This window comes from Coloeus monedula (assembly GCF_965178545.1).
Source record: "Coloeus monedula genome assembly, chromosome: 6".
NCBI lineage: Eukaryota > Metazoa > Chordata > Aves > Passeriformes > Corvidae > Coloeus > Coloeus monedula.
The window spans coordinates 16,118,034-16,138,631 of NC_138786.1; the positions used below are offsets into that span (position 1 = coordinate 16,118,034).

General features: G+C 40.7%; 2 protein-coding genes across 5 annotated transcripts in view; both read left to right on the forward strand.

Annotated features, from left to right (window-relative positions):
- Positions 1–11,537, forward strand: part of CARS1 (cysteinyl-tRNA synthetase 1) — a 34,305-nt gene extending 22,768 nt beyond the window's left edge. The window contains exons 18-23 of the mRNA XM_082283054.1: positions 1,612–1,693; positions 6,093–6,173; positions 6,616–6,683; positions 8,032–8,091; positions 9,371–9,454; positions 10,551–11,537. Coding sequence (XP_082139180.1) covers positions 1,612–1,693; positions 6,093–6,173; positions 6,616–6,683; positions 8,032–8,091; positions 9,371–9,454; positions 10,551–10,685 — 510 coding nt within the window. The 3' untranslated portion in view covers positions 10,686–11,537. The remainder of the gene's footprint in view (positions 1–1,611; positions 1,694–6,092; positions 6,174–6,615; positions 6,684–8,031; positions 8,092–9,370; positions 9,455–10,550) is intronic.
- Positions 11,538–16,289: 4,752 nt separating this feature from the next.
- The window catches only part of NAP1L4 (nucleosome assembly protein 1 like 4), a 28,275-nt gene continuing 23,966 nt past the window's right edge, over positions 16,290–20,598 (forward strand). For 3 of the 4 annotated variants that reach the window (XR_014226466.1, XR_014226467.1, XM_082282953.1), the window contains exons 1-2: positions 16,290–16,423; positions 20,297–20,328. Coding sequence is in view for 2 of the 4 variants with exons in the window: in XM_082282953.1 (XP_082139079.1) it covers positions 16,326–16,423; positions 20,297–20,328 (130 nt within the window). In the remaining 2 variants the exon portion in view is untranslated. The remainder of the gene's footprint in view (positions 16,424–20,296; positions 20,329–20,598) is intronic. The other variant, XM_082282954.1, reaches the window with a different exon arrangement.

Sequence of the window (20,598 nt, forward strand, 5' to 3'; positions counted from 1 at the left end):
CACAGAAGAAGCTTTTGTTTGTATCATCCAGGTCATTGCTGGTGTTAAGCAGTATAATATAAAAATGCATAATATCACAAGTGTTTTGGCTGTTTCATTAAATATTATACTGCCTTTCAGTCCTCCATGCAGATACTGATTTTTCTTAGCAAAAATTAAAAGAGGTGAACTTCCAAGGTTCAAAAACTTCTCATTACAGAAGGCTGTGGGTGAGGCCAGTTGTTTCTTTGTTTAAATTGGAGATGAAAGAACCAATAGGGTCAATATTGCCAAAAAAGGCATAATCCTTTTCAAAAGCTCTGAAAGAACAACTAGCTTAGTTACCATGGGTCAGTAATTTACTTGAAAAGTGGATATAAGAGATTTGAAGTCAGAAAACCTCAGTTCCATAATATCATTTTCCAAATGAATTCAGCATTTCTCTCAAGTTAGTTATTCTGGAAATAAAAACCTTTCATCTTGAAATGACTGAGAAAGCAATGACAGTGCCTGCTTTCTCAACACCACGTTATTTGCATGAAGAGGTAGTTTCAGTGCAGAGAGAGAGTGGAGATGAGACTGTTCCTCGCTTTCCAGAGTCTGTTCCTTGGGCCAAACTTGTCAGCATGGCTTCTGATTATGAAGCTGATTGCACAGTGTTCACATTTATAAAATGTTTTAACAGACCTCCCCTGTTCTTTTCATAGGGGCACTTTTAGAGCATGACAGACTATCTTGTCCCTTAATTGCACAGAAATTTGTCATGGAGATTTAACAGACAGAAAAGACGCGGAAATTGTAGAGGAGAAAAGTTTGCAACTTTTTTTCTCTCCCTCACCCTCCAGAGTAATGAAACTTTTAATTTAGCCTTTCCCCTGAGGGCCTGGCTTTTCTTCTTGGGTTTCCAGAGAAGTGTTGGCCGATGGCTCTGATCTGTTGTTTTTGTAGCTGTTCACTAAGTGCTTGCTGTTGCTATTCACTGCCATTGAGACCAGACTCACAGGACTTTTTCTCTGAGATTTCATGACCAGTGTTTACTTACACCTGAAATAATTCAACAGTAATCTTTCCCCACTTCTTGTGGGAGAGGCAATTCTGTGAGGATTATAGACATTTGCACTGTATTGGAAATACAGGAAATTAGCATGAACTGAAATCTCAGGAGCAGATCTGTGTCCTAACATCAGTTTTGCCTGGTATTATTATCATGGTATAATGGTATTATTTTTATAAAGAGCTGGGCCTAAGACAACACAGTACATGAAAGACCAAATTCATCTGAGTGCTGTTTTTATCCCTGCACTGCATTAGAGTTAGTTAGCTAGACTGTAGCATAACCCTATGGAATTGGAATGGATCTAACTGGAAATGATGGATCTAACTGAAAAAAGGAGAAAGGAATGAGGAGAGGCTGAATTTCGCAAGCTGATTTTATCTGCACAAAAGCAAAATTGACAGCTAATGCAAATTATCGTCTATCCTATGACATCAATAGAGCAATGACAATTTCTATTGATACAGATCTGCCCTGAGGGTCAAGTTCCATCCATCAGCACATAAATATGAAGTGGGTAGGGACGTGTTTTATATCTAAATGATGATTAGCTAACTGTGGAAATAATGATCCCGCAGATTGAGTCTACAGTGATGCCATACCTCCAAGTCCTTTCTGACTTCAGAGAAGGAGTGCGACAAATCGCCAGAGAGAAGAAAGGTGAGAGTTCACTTTTTCCTGTACTGTTGCACGTGAGACTTGTAGGTCATAGGAACCAAACTGGGGGAGAGGATGGAGGTGTGGGTGTGAGGCAGCTGACAGTCTCTCCTTGCTTAGGGAATAAAAGTAAGGCATCTTTGAATTTGAATTTTTGGATCTCTGCTGCCTCTCTCTTTAATTTGGGACTCTTTTACAGGCTACTAAGCTAATTTTAATTTCCTAAAGAATCTAAAAGTTCTGGAATGACGAGGTGTAGCTGCTGTTTTTCTAGGTTAGGGCACTCCCTGCTTTCAAGATATGAAAGTACCCATGATCTCCTCCCCTGGGAGTTTGCATTCTCTTAAAAGCGTAGATTGCTACACAATAATAGTGTCTGCGTTTAAATAGCCCAAGATGTTCACTGTTATTTGTTAGCATAGTTGGAATCGTAGCTCCCCTGATGGTAATTGGAGTGCTCTCTTTGGCGAATTCATCTGGGAGTTTGCTACAGGTTGTTTCAGGTGCTTTTTTTAATCCCTCTGAAAAGCTTTGATCATGCTGTGTGTGTTGGCAGCAGAACTATAGAGTGTTAAAAAGGTTGTTCCATTAAGCTTTCTTTGATTTTACTGGTATTTCCTAATGGAGGAGCTCCACTGTTTTTTGCTGTTCCCTGTGGAATTTTGCATGTCTTCAATATGTATTTGATTCTTGTTTTCTTAAAACTTTGACACTGGGATTTGTACTTGAAGGCAAAACAGGGCATTTTTAATTTTTTTACATATAAGTAACCCATATATTACATAGACGCATAAAATTACTTGTAGTGTCTGGTAACCTATTCAGCTGGAAAAGACTCTGGACTCTCATTCTGCTTCTGTTTGGAGTCCTGAAGCTAATAAGTTTACATTAAAAGCACAAAACTGTATTTCCTAATGTGGCTACTCTGCTATTATTGTCAGACTCTTATAGGCCTAATTGATGCTGAGAAATAGGCTTATTAGTAAGTAAGTAAATATTTTTTGTAACTTGAACTAATTCAAGAGGTTCATGTATATATCCTCAGCCAAAAAATGTGAGCTTTAGTCTTTTGGTATTTAACATAAATACTTTTTTATATGAAGCTTCTTTTTTCTTTGCTTTCTGATGGTTGAGCTAAATTGATCCTTGCTTTTAGCAGTGGTAAGGTTTAAATATCATGGGGCTTCTTGTAGATTGTTTTTAGAATGCACTTGGCTCTAGACTGTTTACTGGCACTTGAATTTCCTGCTTGGAAGGCAGTGATTTTTTGCCTGGAATATACTGGACAGTAAGAATTAAACTGGATCTAGTTGCTGCTTGATTGGGGTATACAGCACTCTGCAATTTAACTAGGGAGGCATGTTTCTTTTAAACTATTTGATATATGGAAGCTGAGTGGTGGTTGGCAGGACCTGCCCTGACATGCTACAGATTTGTTTCCCTTTACCCATTAAATTCTTGCCTGCAGGAAGCATTAAATTACTGTAAAAGTTGTTCTGATGAGTGGCTGGGGATATTGCCTCTGCATGGCTCTAGGCAAAGGGGGTTTCCCCATCACAGCCTGTTGCTGGCAGGGTTGTGTTAAATATTAGTTAAAATAATCTGTATTGCTTTAAGTATTCTCAGAGGTTAAATAAAAAGTATGTGGCTCTGTAAAACCTGCAGAGTATTACAAATGCCCCCATCCATATACATGTGCTTTGAAAATGTACCTACAAAACATTTCACAGAATAGCCATTTTTAAGGCTATGTTTTTTAGTAAGAATCAAAATACATATACTCTGCAAAAATGTTACCATCATCCAGAATGGGTAGCATTCAAACACACTAGTAAAATAAATTGCCTATTTTATAAGGTTATTACTTTTCAAACTGGACACCTGCACTGATCATTTGCATCTGAGTCTTAATTTATGAACCTACCTAGCAATGATGGTCAACAGACAAAGCAAAACACTGTGCTGGCTGCACAGGGGAAAGAAATGCAGAAAACCTCTGCCAAATGTGTCAATGACTGGTTGGTCAGAGCATCTCTGTCTTGCACATCCTGACATTTCACTTGGGTAGCTGACCAGCTAAAGACTCCTGTAGACTTGTCTCTGCAAGGATGCACAGTGGAGATGATCTGTGGCCTAGTGCAGCTCCCAATGCTTGGGAAGAATTCTTATTAGCAACATATTGTTATTCAGATATTTAAACAAGAGCAAGTCCTTCAGGTTTTGATTACCAGCCTCAGGAGACCTGCTTAAATTGACTACCCCATGGTAAAGGTGTCCATGTCTGAACTCTGCCTGCATCTTCATTTCCTGCCAGTGGTGCTGGTGCCATATGGCATCTTGTTCTAAGCTGCTTCTAGGACACAGTGCCCTCTGCACCTTCTGCCCTCTTCCAAATATGTCATTAGCTGGCCAGAATTGGGACAAGCTCTCTCATTGTAGCATTGCCTGCTCTTGTCTTTTGCTGCCAGTCTTTACATTCAGCATTCTCCAGATGCTTTTCAAGCTCTCTTTTTTCTCCCCATCACAGTGTTCCCATTCACAACATCTCAACATCTGTTTCACATCTGATACTCTTTGGCTTGAAATTCACAGAAAATGTGAAGAGATGTCTGGGAAATAGTCACAGGCCAAAGGAGTGTCCGTCTGCTGGGATGTTCATGGGCACTGGTGATAAGGCATTTTCCTGCTGGTTTCCTGGTCACTGTCCTCAGTGAGACTAGCCTCCTAGTGTCTTGAGGCAGCCCATAAACAGTGCCCTTCCCAATCCTAAACATCTTTGCTCTGGAGGTACCACATGCAAAGAGCAGGCACATTTCAGCCTTAAGAAGCACCATGATGATTCCTTTGGATGACAGGATTGATCAGAGGATGTGTCCTCTCATAAATAATATGTTTCATTATACATTTCTCATTGGTGGATTTCTTCTTCTTCAGCTTCCAATTATTCTTGATTTTAGATAAATAAACATCTGTAATTGTGCAGATGCTGTTTTAGTGAATAAGAAGTAGGTGTTTCTGATACGATATGTCTTGATATGATATGTGTAATTCCTTTGCCTAGGTTAGAGCCAACACCTTTTAGTGTCAACAGCCAGTGAGGTAATCTTACCCCTGGTTTATCTTAATGGCTTATTTAGAGTTGCATCAAACATGACTGTGGTTCACTGTGTGTAACTGCTCTGGATCAGGAGAAACAACAACTCTTTTTATGGCAGACAAAAGAGGTTCTGTACACTGCAGTGGTTTCCTATGCAAAGGGAGAGCCACAGATCACAACCATGCACTGAAACAGGGTGTTCCTTTTTATACTTTTAGGATAGTCAGTGCTCTGTTCACTTGCAGCTCTCTGAGAATTGTGGAAGAGATGAAGGCTCAGGGATGGTACTTGCATCTAGCAGAATGTGCAGTGGTTAGGAAACTGCCTGGATGGAAGCTTCCACTGCCTGAAATAATACCTTTGAGACCTTGAGTACTTCTTAGGTTTAACCAGCTAAGAATTGCTGAAAGGGAGAACACTTGTTTATTACAAGCACATCTAACCCAAGTATCTGTCCTGTCACACTTGGTTAAGTGTTCCTCCCAAATATCAGACTGCCTATAAAAAATGCCACTGAATTCACAACAACAACATTCTGGGTCTCCTTGGTGCACTTAGTTCCTCTTAACTGTTCTGCTGCTTCTCAGCTGATACAATTTCTCATCCAAAAAATTACCTGTATGAAGATTTGTTTTCCCCTTAAGAGCTGATAGCATATATTTCAGCTAAATCTTAAGTTCTTAACCATTTGCTGTCTTCAATGGTTCTTTGATAAGTTTGCAAGGGAAAAAAATATTAGCCATGATGTCCTGATAACCAAAATTCTCCATTCTGTTGCAACTAGATTGTTTGAAATAAAAAGAGGATGTTGGGATTACAGTTCCTCTGACAAATATGTGTGTAGTTATCAAATCAACAAAGTCATAGTCCTTCAAAGGGCACTGTTAGGTTTAGCACAGGATATGTTAATTTGTGGTTTTTCTAAAATTAGGTTTTTAACCTTTCTTATTGCACATCCTACAGCAACCATTAGGATCTTCCTGAGTCATGTACCCTTCCACCATACCCTGGCAGAACTTCTGCATCATTTCTGAATTGCCTTGGATTTTCTTTCTGTTCCCCTTCAGGAACAGTGAGGATATCTTAGAAGAAATTTGTGATTTTCAAGTCCCTGCAAAGAAACATGCTGCTTCTCTGTGTAGCTGAAATAAAGCAGGATTTACTTTAGTTATCACTTTAAAGACCTTTCTCTGTGTGTGTGAGAGAGTGGCAATTTCTTAATTGCACTGAAGTAACTATGTAGCTGCATAAAAGTGTACCTCGGCCACATCTGACTTCCCTAAAAGCATTTTTCATGCTCTGTAGTAACTGAAGTGCTGCAGTTGAGTGACGCTCTTCGGGATGACATCCTGCCTGAACTTGGAGTTCGACTTGAAGATCATGAAGGTACTCAGTTATCTCTTGAAACTTTGTAGCAGCTGTTTTTATAACCCTGCTGTTTTCCTGAGAAGTGGGAAAACAAACTGTCAAAACTAATCTGGAATAATTCAATAAATTTAAGGACTGCAAAGCTATAGCATATCAACTGTGCACCATGTATGTATTTCATATATACTATATATAATGGCACATAATATGTACCATACATAATGGTGTATATATGTATTAATATATAATGTAGAACTGGATATATGCATGTACAGAATAAAAAAGCATGCACTGCAGTATTTTTCATCTTTTCATATAGCACCTAACTTCTTAGTCACTTTTGAGTAGTCACTGAGTGGTAGTTGCGTTCAGCATGCAAAAAGCAAACAGTTATCACAGGGTGAACACATTTACCTTTGACTAATTAAGAAACTAATCCATCTCTTTTTGCTTTCTTTAGGACTTCCAACCGTGGTTAAATTAGTGGATAAGGACACATTATTGAAAGAAAGAGAAGAAAAGAAAAAGGTTACTATTTTAAGCATCCTATATTTTTTAAATTAAGAGTAATGTGTTAGCTATGGATACTTCTACATTTCTTTGCTAATACATAAGAAAAATAATAGCAGCCTAGCAACAAGGAAAATGGCATAAGAGAATTGATACAAAAATTTAAGTGTGTTGAAAAAAAGAATTTTTCAAAACAGCTTCTTGAAAACTTTGTATGGGACCTAGAGAATACCTCTAAGATTTTTTATGTTTGCTTTTTAAGATCTGTATATAATTAAGGGATGTTAAGTATTGCATTCAAACTGTCTTTTCTCTCTGGAAGAACAATTCCAATGAGAAGCTAATTCAGACTTCTTTTGTTTGTACAAATGAAGTCAACATTTTCCACAGAACTAGTTTGTATTCATCTCATATGTGAGGAAAAAATGTACTGGCTAAATCTTAATTAATATAGTGTGGATTAGTGAGATATTCAGGATGTGGGGGAAAGAATTCATGTTACTATAGAAAGCTTGTGAATTCTAATTCACATGTCCAAGGTCTGTACAGAAACCCTGCTTTTGGCACTTCCTAGCATAATGTTTGACTTTGTGATATTTAAGAGTAACACTTCATATGTCTGTCTTCAGTTTTACCAAATAGTAAAATTCTATCATAACTAGAAACACTTGGAGGATTTTCCAACATTTCTCATTCCATGTTGATGTTTTTTAGAAAAGGGAGAAGTAAAAAGTTGTTTTAGCCAACTCCAGATGTTTTCATCAGAATGACATTTGAAGGCAGTTTGCTTATAGCTGCTGGGTAGGACCTGCAGCCAGAGTCCCTTTTCCCTGGAAACAGTGTTATGTTCAGCACTGGCAGAACCCTTGGAGAGCTGACAGGTCTCTCCTGGGCAAGTGCAAGATGGGATTTTTAGCAAGTTGGCTAAATTTGGATAGTTGTTTCCCTAGGAACATCAAGTGATACAACTGCTGCTTGAGAAAGTGTGATGTCTTCACAGTTTGAGGCAAGAGCTTAAAATATCACTGAAATACAGTCTTTTTAAAAAACTCATTTGCAAAACATTTTTCCCCCTAAAATGACAGGACAATTTCTTTTAGGTATTCTTTTATAGGTATCCACTTTGCATGCAAAATGCATTCTGAACAGTTAAAACTGGTTTAGCTGTGAATAAAAGCAAGTGAAATCAAAGTCATACAGTGGGAAGTATCAGACAATCCTAATTATAAGGCATGGTGGGTTTGCTGCAGGTCATGCTGCCAGTTCTGTCTGTAGTTAGATATCCAGGGGAGCTGGCTCAGGTTTGTAGAAAACAACCAAACGAAATAGTGCATTACCTTTTACTCACTAACACTGCCTCTCACAGATAGAAGAAGAGAAAAAAAGGAAGAAAGAAGAAGCAGCAAGGAAAAAACAACAGCAGGAAGTAAGTAGCCTCATTCTGAAGGAAAGTGGTAGGTAGCAATAGTCACATGCAGGAAAGAACACATTAGAACACAGGCTCTCTGCCCAGCCTTAACCAGGTCTCCATTTCTTTTTTTTGTGTACAATTTCCTGCTCAGAATGACGTTGGCTTGCAGTTCAGATTTGGACTTTAAATTCTTATAGAGAAACCATTTTTGAAAACACAACTAAAGCCTGCAATAACTACTACAGAAGAACTTGTAGCACTTAATTTCAGTCTCTAAACAGTATTACTTCCTTAATTGACAAAGTCATGTCTTACATGCTTGTTACCATTAGAGAAGATTTTGCTTGTGTCATTTATTATTTTATTCCCTTTCTAGTATCATAGGTATATGTAAAAGGGTTTCTTTTTCTCCTTTGTTTTTTCTTTTTCTATGTTAGAAATCCCCTGTTCCTTATGATTGAGCAGTGAAATGTTTTACTTCTATGGTCGGAATTCAGATAGCTCAAAGGTTTTGGGCTTTGGATGGGGAGTAGGCAGACAGAGGAGGTAAACTCATAAGAGAAAATATTGTTTGCCATGCTGATGACTTTAACAGTACAGGAAATACATCCTGTGTTAAAAGAGGAAGAAAGCTTTTAGAGAGCACCAGATACAGAGATAAAACAAGATAAATAGCATTTATCATCCACAAATTCCAAGTACCTTTTTTCATTCTTTCAAAAAGGTGATTCCCTTGCATTGGGCAAAAATTACATGGAAAAGATTCTGAGATGTGCTTGTTTACAGATAAGGGAGCGTTCAGTTTATTTTTGGTGCAATTACTGCATCTGATTCTTCTGTGACCTGCATAGAAACCTTTGCTTCCCAGCAGGAAGGTTGATAAAGGTAGTTCCCTTTGCAGTGAGTTAATTGCTGAATATTCTTTACTTGTAGCAACTATTCACTTTGTGTCGACTAAGGAACCAAATTAGCAAGAATCAGATGTAGTTTTTGGAGTATATAAGCAAATTATTTTGAGTTTCTGCAATGTATCTATTTTATAAAGTGGTTCTCTACAGGTTTAAACCATTTTTTCCCCCAGACAAGCACAGCTAAGACCCACTGAGTCTTCAGTAGAAGAAGTGAGGAACTTCCTTCCTAGTGAGAAACACCTCACTCCAAGTTTCTTTTCACATAATAAACAATTATGAATTAAGTGCTCTTTGATTTTGAAATTATAATCTATTTCTCCTTTTGCATATGTGACAGGTTGTCAGTAATTAACTGTGATATTAATGCATGTTTTATATTACAGGCAGCAAAACTGGAAAAAATGAAGATTTCACCACATGAAATGTTTAAATTGGAAGTTGACAAATATTCCATGTTTGATGAACATGTAAGAGACTTTTCTTCATACAGGAAGAGGTTTTCCTTCCCCAGTTGTACATACTTATTTGTATATATTTATAGCAGTCTTGTTCCAAACCTCCAGTGCAGTGCTATTAATGTGGCGAGAGGAGGGAAGGAGAGAAAGAAAAGGTGATATATGAATTTTATTGTGCACTGTGGAGTAAGGTCTCTGTTAACCATCATTTCAAGGGTATTTTTCTTCTACATTCCTTTGTACATTCATTGTACACTTCCTTTGGCTCCTCTTATTGCAAAGCAAAATATATATTGTGGGTAGGAATGTGAATGATGTTCATTCACAGATTTGTTACTCTGGTGCAAGGCAGGGTATTCATTTCCAAGTACAAACTCCCCGACTCTGCCAAAACTGATGTTTTTTGGAGAGGTCCTTTGTTTCCTGTTCACTCCTGCCCACTGTTTTGCTCACTCCTGGCAAAGGATTTCTGAAGGGGCTGTATGCATAACTTTGCTCTTGATTGCTCCCTTTGGAGATAAAAGTGTTACTTGGAAAACATAAAGCACTGTTTCTTCAATACCTGATTTGGGGCATTGATCCTGCTTCTGCCTCTCCCCTTCACCTGCACAAATTCAGGCCCTGGGAGCAAATCAGAATGGAGAGCATAAATACTGGAAAATACCCCTTCAAGCCAAAGAGAATGTCCATAAAAATGCTGATCATACTTTCTCCATCAAGAGCATAAATCTCTTACTGCTTTTGCTTTTAGCCTTCAATTCAATCTGCTGGTATGATTAAAAGATTATTTTAACCATCTGTTCAGGAATTAGTCATTATTCTCTTAACTAAAACCATCTAGAAGTTAGTGGTCTAAGCTTCTCTTGCATGGTACAGGACAGAAGATAAATACACCCTTATGCCCCTTCTTTAAATAAGAAGGGAACACACAGAAATAGTCCAAGTTAGCTGTCAAACTTCTAGGTGACTAAAATTAGCCAAGATACACCCCTTCCTGACAGCCTGTCATTATTACATTATCTCCCTATCTTATTAAAACATGATTTCATAAAGAACAAAAGCAGTCCAAGAATTTATCTTAAATACTCTTTCTTTTTTAATATTTCAGGGATTTCCCACCCATGATACAGAAGGCAAAGAACTTAGCAAAGGACAAATTAAGAAGCTAAAGAAACTTTATGAAACCCAAGAAAAGCTACACAAGGAGTATCTACAAATGGTTCAGAATGGAAGTGCAAATTGAAAACAACGGGACTTTTTATTTAGAAGGCGAGTGCTGGGCCCCCATTGAAGAAGTGAGCATATACTGATGCTCAAATTTCTGTTTACACTTTCTATTACGTGCAAAGCAAAATTCCTGTTTACGTGGGTTAATAATGTCATCTGGAAATGCAATAAAAATCCATCATTAGAAAAAAGCCAACCTGTAAGAAGTTTCTTCTCAACAGTAGCAACGGTGGTTGCCAGTTCTGTTTGTGAAGGTGCTGCTCAGTCAGCAAATCCACATAAGGATTCCTGTTCATTCTAGCTGTCCAGGCTTTGGTTAATTTGTCCTGTGAACTGATCTCTATCTAAGAGCCAGTGTTACAGTCAGAAAAATTTACTGCTAAGTGGGACCTGAGTAATTTGCCCCACAGTAAGAACAGTATTTTCCAGATGACTTTAGTATCTTTACATAAGCAGGAAAAGTGGGTAGTTCCACTATGATACTTATTCTAGCTGCTGTTATTAAAAACTCACATAAGTATACCCAGAACACTTTGCATAGTAGAAGTTAACAGCCCCTTTGTTGAAAAAGGGAACAGATCATCAACCTGCAGTTGCAGTCAAGTGGGTAAGTACAAGGCAAATGCACCTGCATTGAACAAACAGGTGGGAAAGACATGAAGGGCTGATGGCAGAGGTGGTGTATTCTTGGAGCTATCCCTTCAAGGAAACAGGAGCCCTGACAAAGTACCTGATTACCCAAAGTACTCCGTACCTAATTACCAGTTCAGAGCCATGGGGAATTAACAGAGGGTTTCCAACTGAAATACAGTTTGTGGATTGGTTGCAGTTAGGGAATACAGCTAGACATGGCTCTGTATTCAAGACTGATGTTTTTAACATGATGATTTAACCCTGAGATAATAACCTTTCTAATGTAGTATGGTCATATTATATCTGCAAGGAGAGCTCTTTGTTGCCTAACAATGCATTTCACTGGCAGAAGCTACTAAATGAACTAAAGTTCATGAAATCCTAAAAAATATCTCACCTACTTTGCAGCTGCCCAGAACAGCCAAGTGTCTGATTTGCAGAATGATATTCATTGAATATTCTCAGGGTGACTTGCAGAAATGACACCTCTGCTCTCTCAACTCTTAGGTTCCTGCTACAATCATCAGACTGTTCCTTTCCTTTATGAAGAGTTAAAACATCTTTGCTTTTCCTTCATATTTTTGTATTTATATTCCTCCTTCTGAAGAATGAACCCATTATTTGGAGTAACAGAAAGGTCTAGTAGGGTTTTTTTTTTCTAATTTGCCTGTATTTGCCTTTGAAAACATACATAATGTTAAGGTCAGTAAAGCACATGCATCTTGTGTGCAGAAAATAAAATCTGTTGTGAAGTACAATTTGTATGTGAACTCTCTGCAGTGGGGGAGAATACTGACCTTCTCTTTATTCCACAACCATCTTTTTGAAATGTGGTTTACAGAGCTTTTCCTTTAGCTTGCTATTACTAATTCAATTAATTTTGCATTCAGTATTTGATTATTCTGCTAATTTCTAATCAGTTATATAAATGCATGTTTAAACTGCACAATGATACTTTAAGCAGCCAGCCCCAGCCATGAGGGCAACTTCTTCATCCTTTGGTTTGGGAACAGAAAAGGTTCAATTACATTTTTTGCAGCATTTTAGATCCTAACTCCCTTCAGAATTATCAGCTCATCATTTTCTTCCCAGCATGCTCCCTGAAGATGCATGTGCATTCATGGTATCTTTGAAAGGCTGGGACGTGCCTATGCTGCTTCTCAAGCTGCTACCTAATGTCAAATAGTGACAGGAATTTGCATACAGAAATTCTTTTTGGTGGTCTGAGTTAGCACTTACTTAAGGTGAGTTAGTATTTAACTATGGAGAAGATGCTGTTGATCCATTGCTGTCCTGGACTGTAGCTTATGGCATCTCCATGATAACGTCCTGCCTTTTGCACCCCCCCCCCCCATGTTGTTTCTTTCTCTTCCTGCTATGTTTTTAGTAGAACCTAATCCAATTCCATTACTTACCTACTATATCAATGTAAACGAATTTTTTTTAATGCCCTTTTTCCTTCCTAAATGTTTCATTTTCTTTCTGGGACAACTCTACTTGCATGGATCTTGGGAGCATTTCAGACTCACATTTTCCAAAGGTTATTTTCCAGTCTTTCCGTATGCTTCCCACATGCACACACTGCTTCCTCCCTCCCTTTCCCCCTCCCTCCCTCGGTATTTTTTTTAAATTCAGTATGCATAAAATCCTGGTGAAGGAAAACTTGGTAGCAAACAAAGAATGCTGCAGCCAGGCTTGGATGCACACTGCTTAAGATGACTTTTTCAGTGTGGGTGTGCCAATTGATCTGTGGGATTACTGAATTGCACAGACAATACCTATTCCCTGGCAATCCCTCAAGGTGCCACTTAAGTGAATTCCATTGCATTTGCTTTGTGAGAGAGACCTGGCAAGCAGGAGAAGGGAATGCAACAGCAATGGTCTGCAGTGTTTTAGTCATCTGTCTCACTCAGCCAGAAAAAGGGAGAGGACAAACTACATGGTATTTCAATTTTTTGTTGGTTTTGTTTGGTTTTTTTTAAGGTTGTATATGCATACACACTCTCAGAGAAGCCAGCCTGAAATAGGATTTTCTAAGCATCATGAAAATGAAAATCCTCATAGCAAAATCTTAGAATTTTAAAATATTTTAGTTTCCTGGAACAGAGACCTCATCTTGCTTATACAATGTGGAGCTTTTAATTTCCCACCTATCAAAGAATTTATTCAGAGATGGCAAGGGAAGATAAAAGAGTGGTGTTTCTGTTTTTAATTGTACCTTTGGCTGAAGGCCAAACTTGGCAGCAGCAAATTTTAATTGTCTCTTGCTCAGAGTGTGCCTTTCAGCCTTTCTGATGTGAATATTGCCATTAATGTCAAATGTGAATACTGCGCCACTCAAGAGAACAAATTCCTCCCATCACTCAGTTTGTTCAGATACTGGTAGAAAAATCTGTGACTTGTTCACTGTGAACTTGATGCCACCAATCTTTTTGAAGACTTTCAACTGATGAGTGCTGATTACATTTGTGATACTCTCTTTGACCTGTTTATCCTAACATTTTTATTTGCTGTCTGCTGTTGCACAAAGGCATGGATGCATTTTAAGCATGCAAATAAGCAATTCCCTGCCACATACAGGACATAGCTTAAAATATAGAAAAAGAAGTTGAAGGTAAGTTTAAGCATTTTCAGCTGGTGGTAGTTGTTGGGCCAACTTCAGCTGCCTCTTTAATTACACAACTTCTGCCACACAAATATGGGAAGGAATTTTACTCCACTCTGTGATTTCACAAGGCAATTTCTATATGTACCACATGCATAGTACTTAACGTGCCTTGAGACAGAACAGATTAATTAAGAAGCACATCAGCTATTTAGTGCCAAGACTCTGCTTAGCAATGATCAAACTTCTTCCTCCCCTGCAGGAAAAGTCATTGACAGACTAAGTCTTACATGTCACATTAGGCTGTGAATGTCTGGCATTTCACCCAGTGAGAGCAGTTTCCATTAATACCTACCCAAGGGCAGAAGACACAGACAGTTTAATGCTAGTTACAGATCTCAGCTTAAGCTTGCTCTCCACTGTCAAGTGCATCTGTCTGGCAGCTCTGGCACAATCCCTTTCCTCGGTTTTGGTTCTCCAAGCTCTTATATGTGAGGCTGGGTGCTCAGATCGAGCCAGGGTGATTCAGCAGATATCTGTTTGCGGCTCTCTGCAGGGTAGCAGCACCTGACAGCAAGATGACTCCACAGATTGTGCTTTATCCACAGTCCTGAAGTGTAGCACTGTGCTACGAGAGGTTAGACAGCAGTCAGCGAAAATCCTTCATTGATCATGGGAGATTTAATGCCTTTGGAGAGGGATACTAAAAATCCAGAGGTGTAAGGTAATTGAAATGTGTGTTTACCTTGATATACAAACACAGAAAGGTGCAGCTAGATCCTCTCTTACATCTTTGTAGGAGACAAAGTTTGGAGTTTGTACTCAGCATCTGAGTGGCTTTTAACAAAATGGTGATTGACAGAAAAATCTTAAAAAATACTTGATAGGTCTGAGCCAGCAGCAAGCACAAAAGTGTGGAGTAGGAATACCTTCAAATAAACCCTTCTTTCAGAGTTCGTTATGCTCTTCTTTGGAACACTGAGAATTAGGCATAGCCACTACCATGAATAAAGTTGCCCCAAAATTAAGGATTAATGGAAATACGAGAAGGCTGTTAACCTGCTGATGTTACAAAAAGGACTGGGTTGGAGAAACAGGGAAAGGGAGCTGGAAGCAAAGTAAAGGGGAACCTTCCACTGAACATGTCCTCTGGCCCACGAAATCTGCTTGTTTGTGCAACTGGCTATGACATTCCTTCAGTTCTTTCAAAATTGTTTCATTTTTAATTGCAGTATTGGTATCTATTTAGTCAAAGATTCCTTAGTTATTCCTGTAACTTAAATTCCTATCACAAATGAATTAATCCAACATTAATATATTGACTAGTTGTTAATTTATAAAGTGTTGCTCTCATTGCTTCCAAACACTAGTTGTTACAGAAATCCGAGCTGCAGACCTGGAGAAAACCTTTTTTTAGAACAAGGGAATTCCCTGGCAGGAGAAAAGGGTTAGAGATTTTTTTCCTATTGAGTGAAAGATGACTGAAACTCTGGAAGTGGCTCCAGGTGCTGAAATTGCCCAGTTCCTCACACCAATGCTTGCAGACTGCCATGCACGCAGAACGTGGGCTGACAGTGGGATTTTCTTGGCTTGCTTTAACAGGGAATTGTGTCCAAGCAGAAGATGGGCACTGCCGCATCCACCTTCGCTGCAGAGGAGCTGTAAAGCAGCACCATGTTTCACAGGCCAGGCACGGTGCCTCAGAAATTGCATGGATAATCTCCCAGCATGAATAATCTTAGTGACAAATTGCAATTACTGAGGCATGGAGGGATCTCATTGTGATCGCTGAGATACGATGGGATAGCCCACATGGCTGGAATGTTGTCATGGATGGCTGTGTACTTTCGAGGACAGGTCAGAGAGGTGAGGTGGTGGAGTTGCTTGAGCTCTACCCAGGCAGAGATGAATGAGTTGAGAGTTTAGGATGAGAATTAAGGGCTGATACGGTGACACTGTTGTGGGTGTTTGGGACCAGCGCCCAGACCAGGAGGAGGAGGTTGATGAGGCAGCTGGAAACAGCCTCGTGGTCACAGGCCCTGGTTCTCCTGTGGGGCTCCAGCCACCCTGATATTTGTTGGAGGGACAGCACGGCCCGGCACACATAGTCCAGGAAGTTCCTGCAGATTACTGAAGATAACTTTTTGATGGAAGTTGGAGGAGCCAAGGAGGAAAGGGGTGTTGCTGTCACTTTAAGGACGCGGGCACGCGCCGCCCCCCCCGGCCCCGCCCCGCCCCTCATCACGAGCTCGCCCCGCGCGCGCTCGCGGCCCCGCGCGCCCCCCGCCCGCGCTCTCTGATTGGCCGAGCGCCGCGCCGCCGGACAGTCAACATGGCCCGCGTGCGGCGTGGCGGCCGCGGCGCCGCCGGGGCCAATCAGCGGCGCCCTTGCTGAGGGAGGGGCCGGCGCCGCGGCCAATGGGACGCGGCTTTGTTGGCGGCGGCGCTGCCCGAGCGAGGAGGCTGCGAGGAGCCCGGCGGCGCTGCGGCCTCTGCGGCGTGAGGGGCGCGGGCAGGTGAGGGCGGGCGGCCCCGGGCTCTGGGCCCTGCGTCCCCGGCACCCGGCGGGGACGGCGGACGGAATGAACCGGGCGCCGCCGCTGCGGCGCGGGACTGGGGATTCTGTCTGGGCCCGCTCAGGGGCGGAGCACGGCGGCGGCCGCAGCCGCCCAACCGAAGGGGTTTGCGCGCGGCCCGCCGCGGCCCCTTTTTAAGGCCGGTTCGAGAAGTTCGGGCCCGCGGAAGGGGTCCCGCTTTGCTCCATGCCTGGCGGCGGGGAACGCGGGGGTTCCGGCTGCATGTATGGCCGCGCTTTCCTGGCAGCGCGCCCGCCCTGTCCCCGCCCTCCCGGGGGAGCGGGGGAGGAGGCGGGCGGGAGGGCTGTTGGTGGCCAGCGGTGGCCCCGGCGCTCTCACGCCGCCGTGCTCGGGTTGAGTCAAGGCTTTCGTCGCTTGGCTAGGGTGCGATGCGTTTGCCTGACCTCGGCCACGGTGTTGTGTTCCCGCAGCGTGGCGGGCGAGTCGGGGGGCTCGGGTTTGCGTTTCGAGTTCCTTGTCTCCCAGTTGAGGGCTTGTTTGAAATTTTCTCTGCTGCTGCGATTGTTTACTACACATAATACTGGTGCCCGTAGGATTTGCTAGGCTCCCTTCCCGTAACATCTGCTCACGAAGCTTGAAAATACAAAGGTAGAGAAGCGATTGTGGGAGTTACAGGTGAAAACAGAATCGCTAGGAAAATTTTTATGAGGTCGTCTCTTAACAAAATAGTGTTCCTATAAGAAAACTTCCGAGGTGAGGTATTGCTGATGTTCGGGGCTTGTCGAACAGGTTAATTAGCTTCTTCTTTAACTATTCTGTTATGATTCCTTCTTACTATCATTACAGAAAGTATCAGACTGTTACGTTTGTGGCTTCCCACGGGGTTACATCCCAGTGCCTCTGAAACGGAAGTTGCAACTTTCCCTTCTGATTTGTTGTAGTTACGAAGAACACTTAACAGCTGTGGGCGGGAGCCTTCCTGTGAGTTCAGGAGCCTTTCAGTTTCCTGTTTTGTATTTTAGTTGTGTTTAGAAGGTTTGTGCAAGGCAGAGAAGATTTATTCTGTGTACACTTCTGAGTACATCTTGCCAGTGTCTAGATTTTTCCTTTGTGTCCTTCAGGATATCGTCCTTTTAATGCACTCTTTCTATCCTAGTGTGCATTGAGTTTACAGTTTCTTGCAGTTTTAAATGACGATGGTGTCTGATAGTTGTGCCAGACAAGTTGCAGCAGTAGCAACAACAGCAGCGGGACAGGGGCTTGATCTGCTCTCCTCTCTCCCCAAAGCTTCATCTGCGTGAGTCATTTGAAAACGGAGAACTGTCCAGAAGAAATGAGGCACTAATTTGGCCTCTTACTGGTGGTAATAATAACGATGCCTTCTGCTGTTATTTCTTTGGGTTCTGGTTGCTTTTTCATGTCTTTATTGGCTGAAAACTGAGCTCACTTGCTTGGAAGGTAATGAAGATGATGGACAGGAAGGCTCAGTGCTTTGGTACTGTTCTTCTTCAACTGGTGTGCACTTTATCTCTAAAATTACCTTCGTCTCCCCTCTGCTGCCCTCACCAGCTTGTCTTGAACAGTTTTGTTGGTGACTCCGTGGCACTGAAGTCAGTGCAAGACAGCTGGAATGCAGCTGGGAATCACAAGCTGTCTTCTAAGGAAGTTTCTTCTGTTTCTTTATTTATATACTTCTTTTTACTTTCCAGTTGCCAAAGGCACAACTCTAGGGAGTGAAACAAGACTTGAAGTATGTATTTGCATCAGAGAATGGTGTCTTTTTTTCTTTTTTCTTTTTTTTGTTGTTTCTTGTTACTTGGGTGAATGGCTTTTGTCAGAACATGCCCAATTCATGTCTGTTCCAGTGGAGATGAATTCAACTGCTATTTAAACATTATTCCATGTTTTCCAAACACGAACGAGGATCTTGTCTTCCATCAGCAGGCTTGAGAAGTAGTTCCCTGCAGGAAATACAGCACAACCAGCTGAGCACAAAAATTTATATGTGGAGCAGAGTCTTTTCCATTAGCTCTGTCTCTGGGTCTAGGTTGGAAGCCACAAGTCTTTGAGGATAATTTTTAAGTAATGCGAGTCCTCATTTTTAGTTGCTTGCTGTTGCCTCCTTTAATAGTGACTCAGATCATGTAACTTGTTGGCTGAGCTCTGATAATAGGTCAGTTTGCTCTGTTTTACCTTTTTAATTGTATCTTTTTTTCCCCTGCCTTCTGTTGCCAAGGAAGGAAAGATTCATTTGTGCTCCTTTATTTCTTCACCTGTAACATTATAAAAATCTTCTGTTTTGCTCTAGCAGGTGATTGCTGGCATTGCCACTTTCTCTTGTTATGTTTAGGGCAAGAGAAAGAGTTTGGAGGTAAATCTGCCTGAGCTGGTGGAACACCTACTCTGCCAGAAGCCCCTTTTTGTTTGTTCCTGGGCTTAAACTGTAGGGTGGGCTCCTAGGCTTATTTGGGAGATGTAAACAACTTCCTGTGGAATAACCTGAAGTATGCTGTTAGTGCTGTCAAAAATTAACAAAGCTTTTCACCTCTGTTTGAAATGGTTGTGAAAGTGTTGCTTTTGCAGCTTAGAGCAGGATTCAGCATTTTCCAGATGGGAGAGTGCATGCAATCTCTGGGCTGCCGCTCAAGTTGGCATTAGCACTTAGGTTCTTCTTTGGTAGCCCTCTGTTGGAAACTGGGCCTGAGATCAGACTGTTTGGCCTTCACAGAACCAGAGAAATCAGACCTGTCAACTCTGACAAATGATTGAAGCTACTGTTTGTTCTGAATTTGACTTGCAGACTAACGTCTTCTTTCGTGAAAGCTTGGTAGTGGAAAATACTGCCTGTGCTTCTGAATGGTAGGGAGTGATTACTGGAATTTGTGATCAGCTGTTTAAAATGGGGGTAAAACCCCCCAATTTGTGTTACTCAAATACATGTACGGGCTTGGTTGTTTCAACCCAGAAAACAAAGAACAGCAGAATAAGTTAGACAATCTGGCTCCCTCTGGTTTCTCAGGAGAGCTAATTTAGATATTGGGGGTTGGGGTAGCTGTGCTAAACTTAGTTCCAATCATTGTTAATAATGAGATTTTAACTTCTCTCTTTCCTCTTGGCTTTCTGACTCCTGATAAATAAATTCAAGGCAAATCTTTATACAGGGGATTATGCCTTCCTAGCTACTGTCAAAACCCCTTCTCTTGATGAATAATTTTCTTCTCTTCAATGTTTTTTTTTCCTCTTTATCTAGCAACAGTTTTAGGCACATTGTAGAGCATCAGAAGCAGCTACTCACAAAAATAACCTTGATTAGACAGACAAGTGAAACATATTTTTCTGCTTTGGTGATAAAAGAGTCATTTGGAAGTTATTGTAATTCATTTGAACTTCCATTGTTTATAGCTCAAGTATGCTCTATAGGCAGAGATGAAAAATTCATTATTTACTGTGATACTGTCAAGGAATTAGAAAATAATACATTTCTGTCTTCCTCTTTGGCTTATTTTTTTGATAGAATGCAGAGCTAATCTAGGAAACTGTGGCACTTATCTTCAGACTGAAGACCCACGACTGTGCAGAAATGCATTAGTATCTGGAGTATTTAACAGAAGAAATAAGGTCTAGGAGGGTAAACCACCTGACAGACTGTTCAAAAACTTTTTAGTTTGAGTTGGGTATTGTGGTAGCTATTTAGTTTACTGTGAGGGATTATGCATAATGAATTTCTTAGCAAAACCAGCAGCTGTTAATTTGTATTGAGGTTTTAAACAATGACCTGTTCTATTTTCATCTTCTGTTGAGGTAAACAAATTACTGTTCAAGTATTTTTAAACACTACTTTTCAACTTGCAGGTGGATACAGGCACACAGATGGCAGATAACAGGTATGTTGGACTGTTTTCCTGAAATTAAATCAAGGTAGTTAGAGCCAGCTGTATATCTGGTCTTCTGCAGGAGAGGTTTTTGTTTGTTTTTTTTTTTTAACCTGTGAAGAGTGGCTTACTAAACTTGGATAAGAATAAAATGGTAATGTTTTTCTAAATGCTCTAAAGAACTGAAGAGCCTCAGTGTTTCTCTAATCTGTGTAATTTAAGCATGCAAAAGGCACCTTTTTTTTCTAGTTTATGTAGTATTTTTTGAACATACAGTATTTT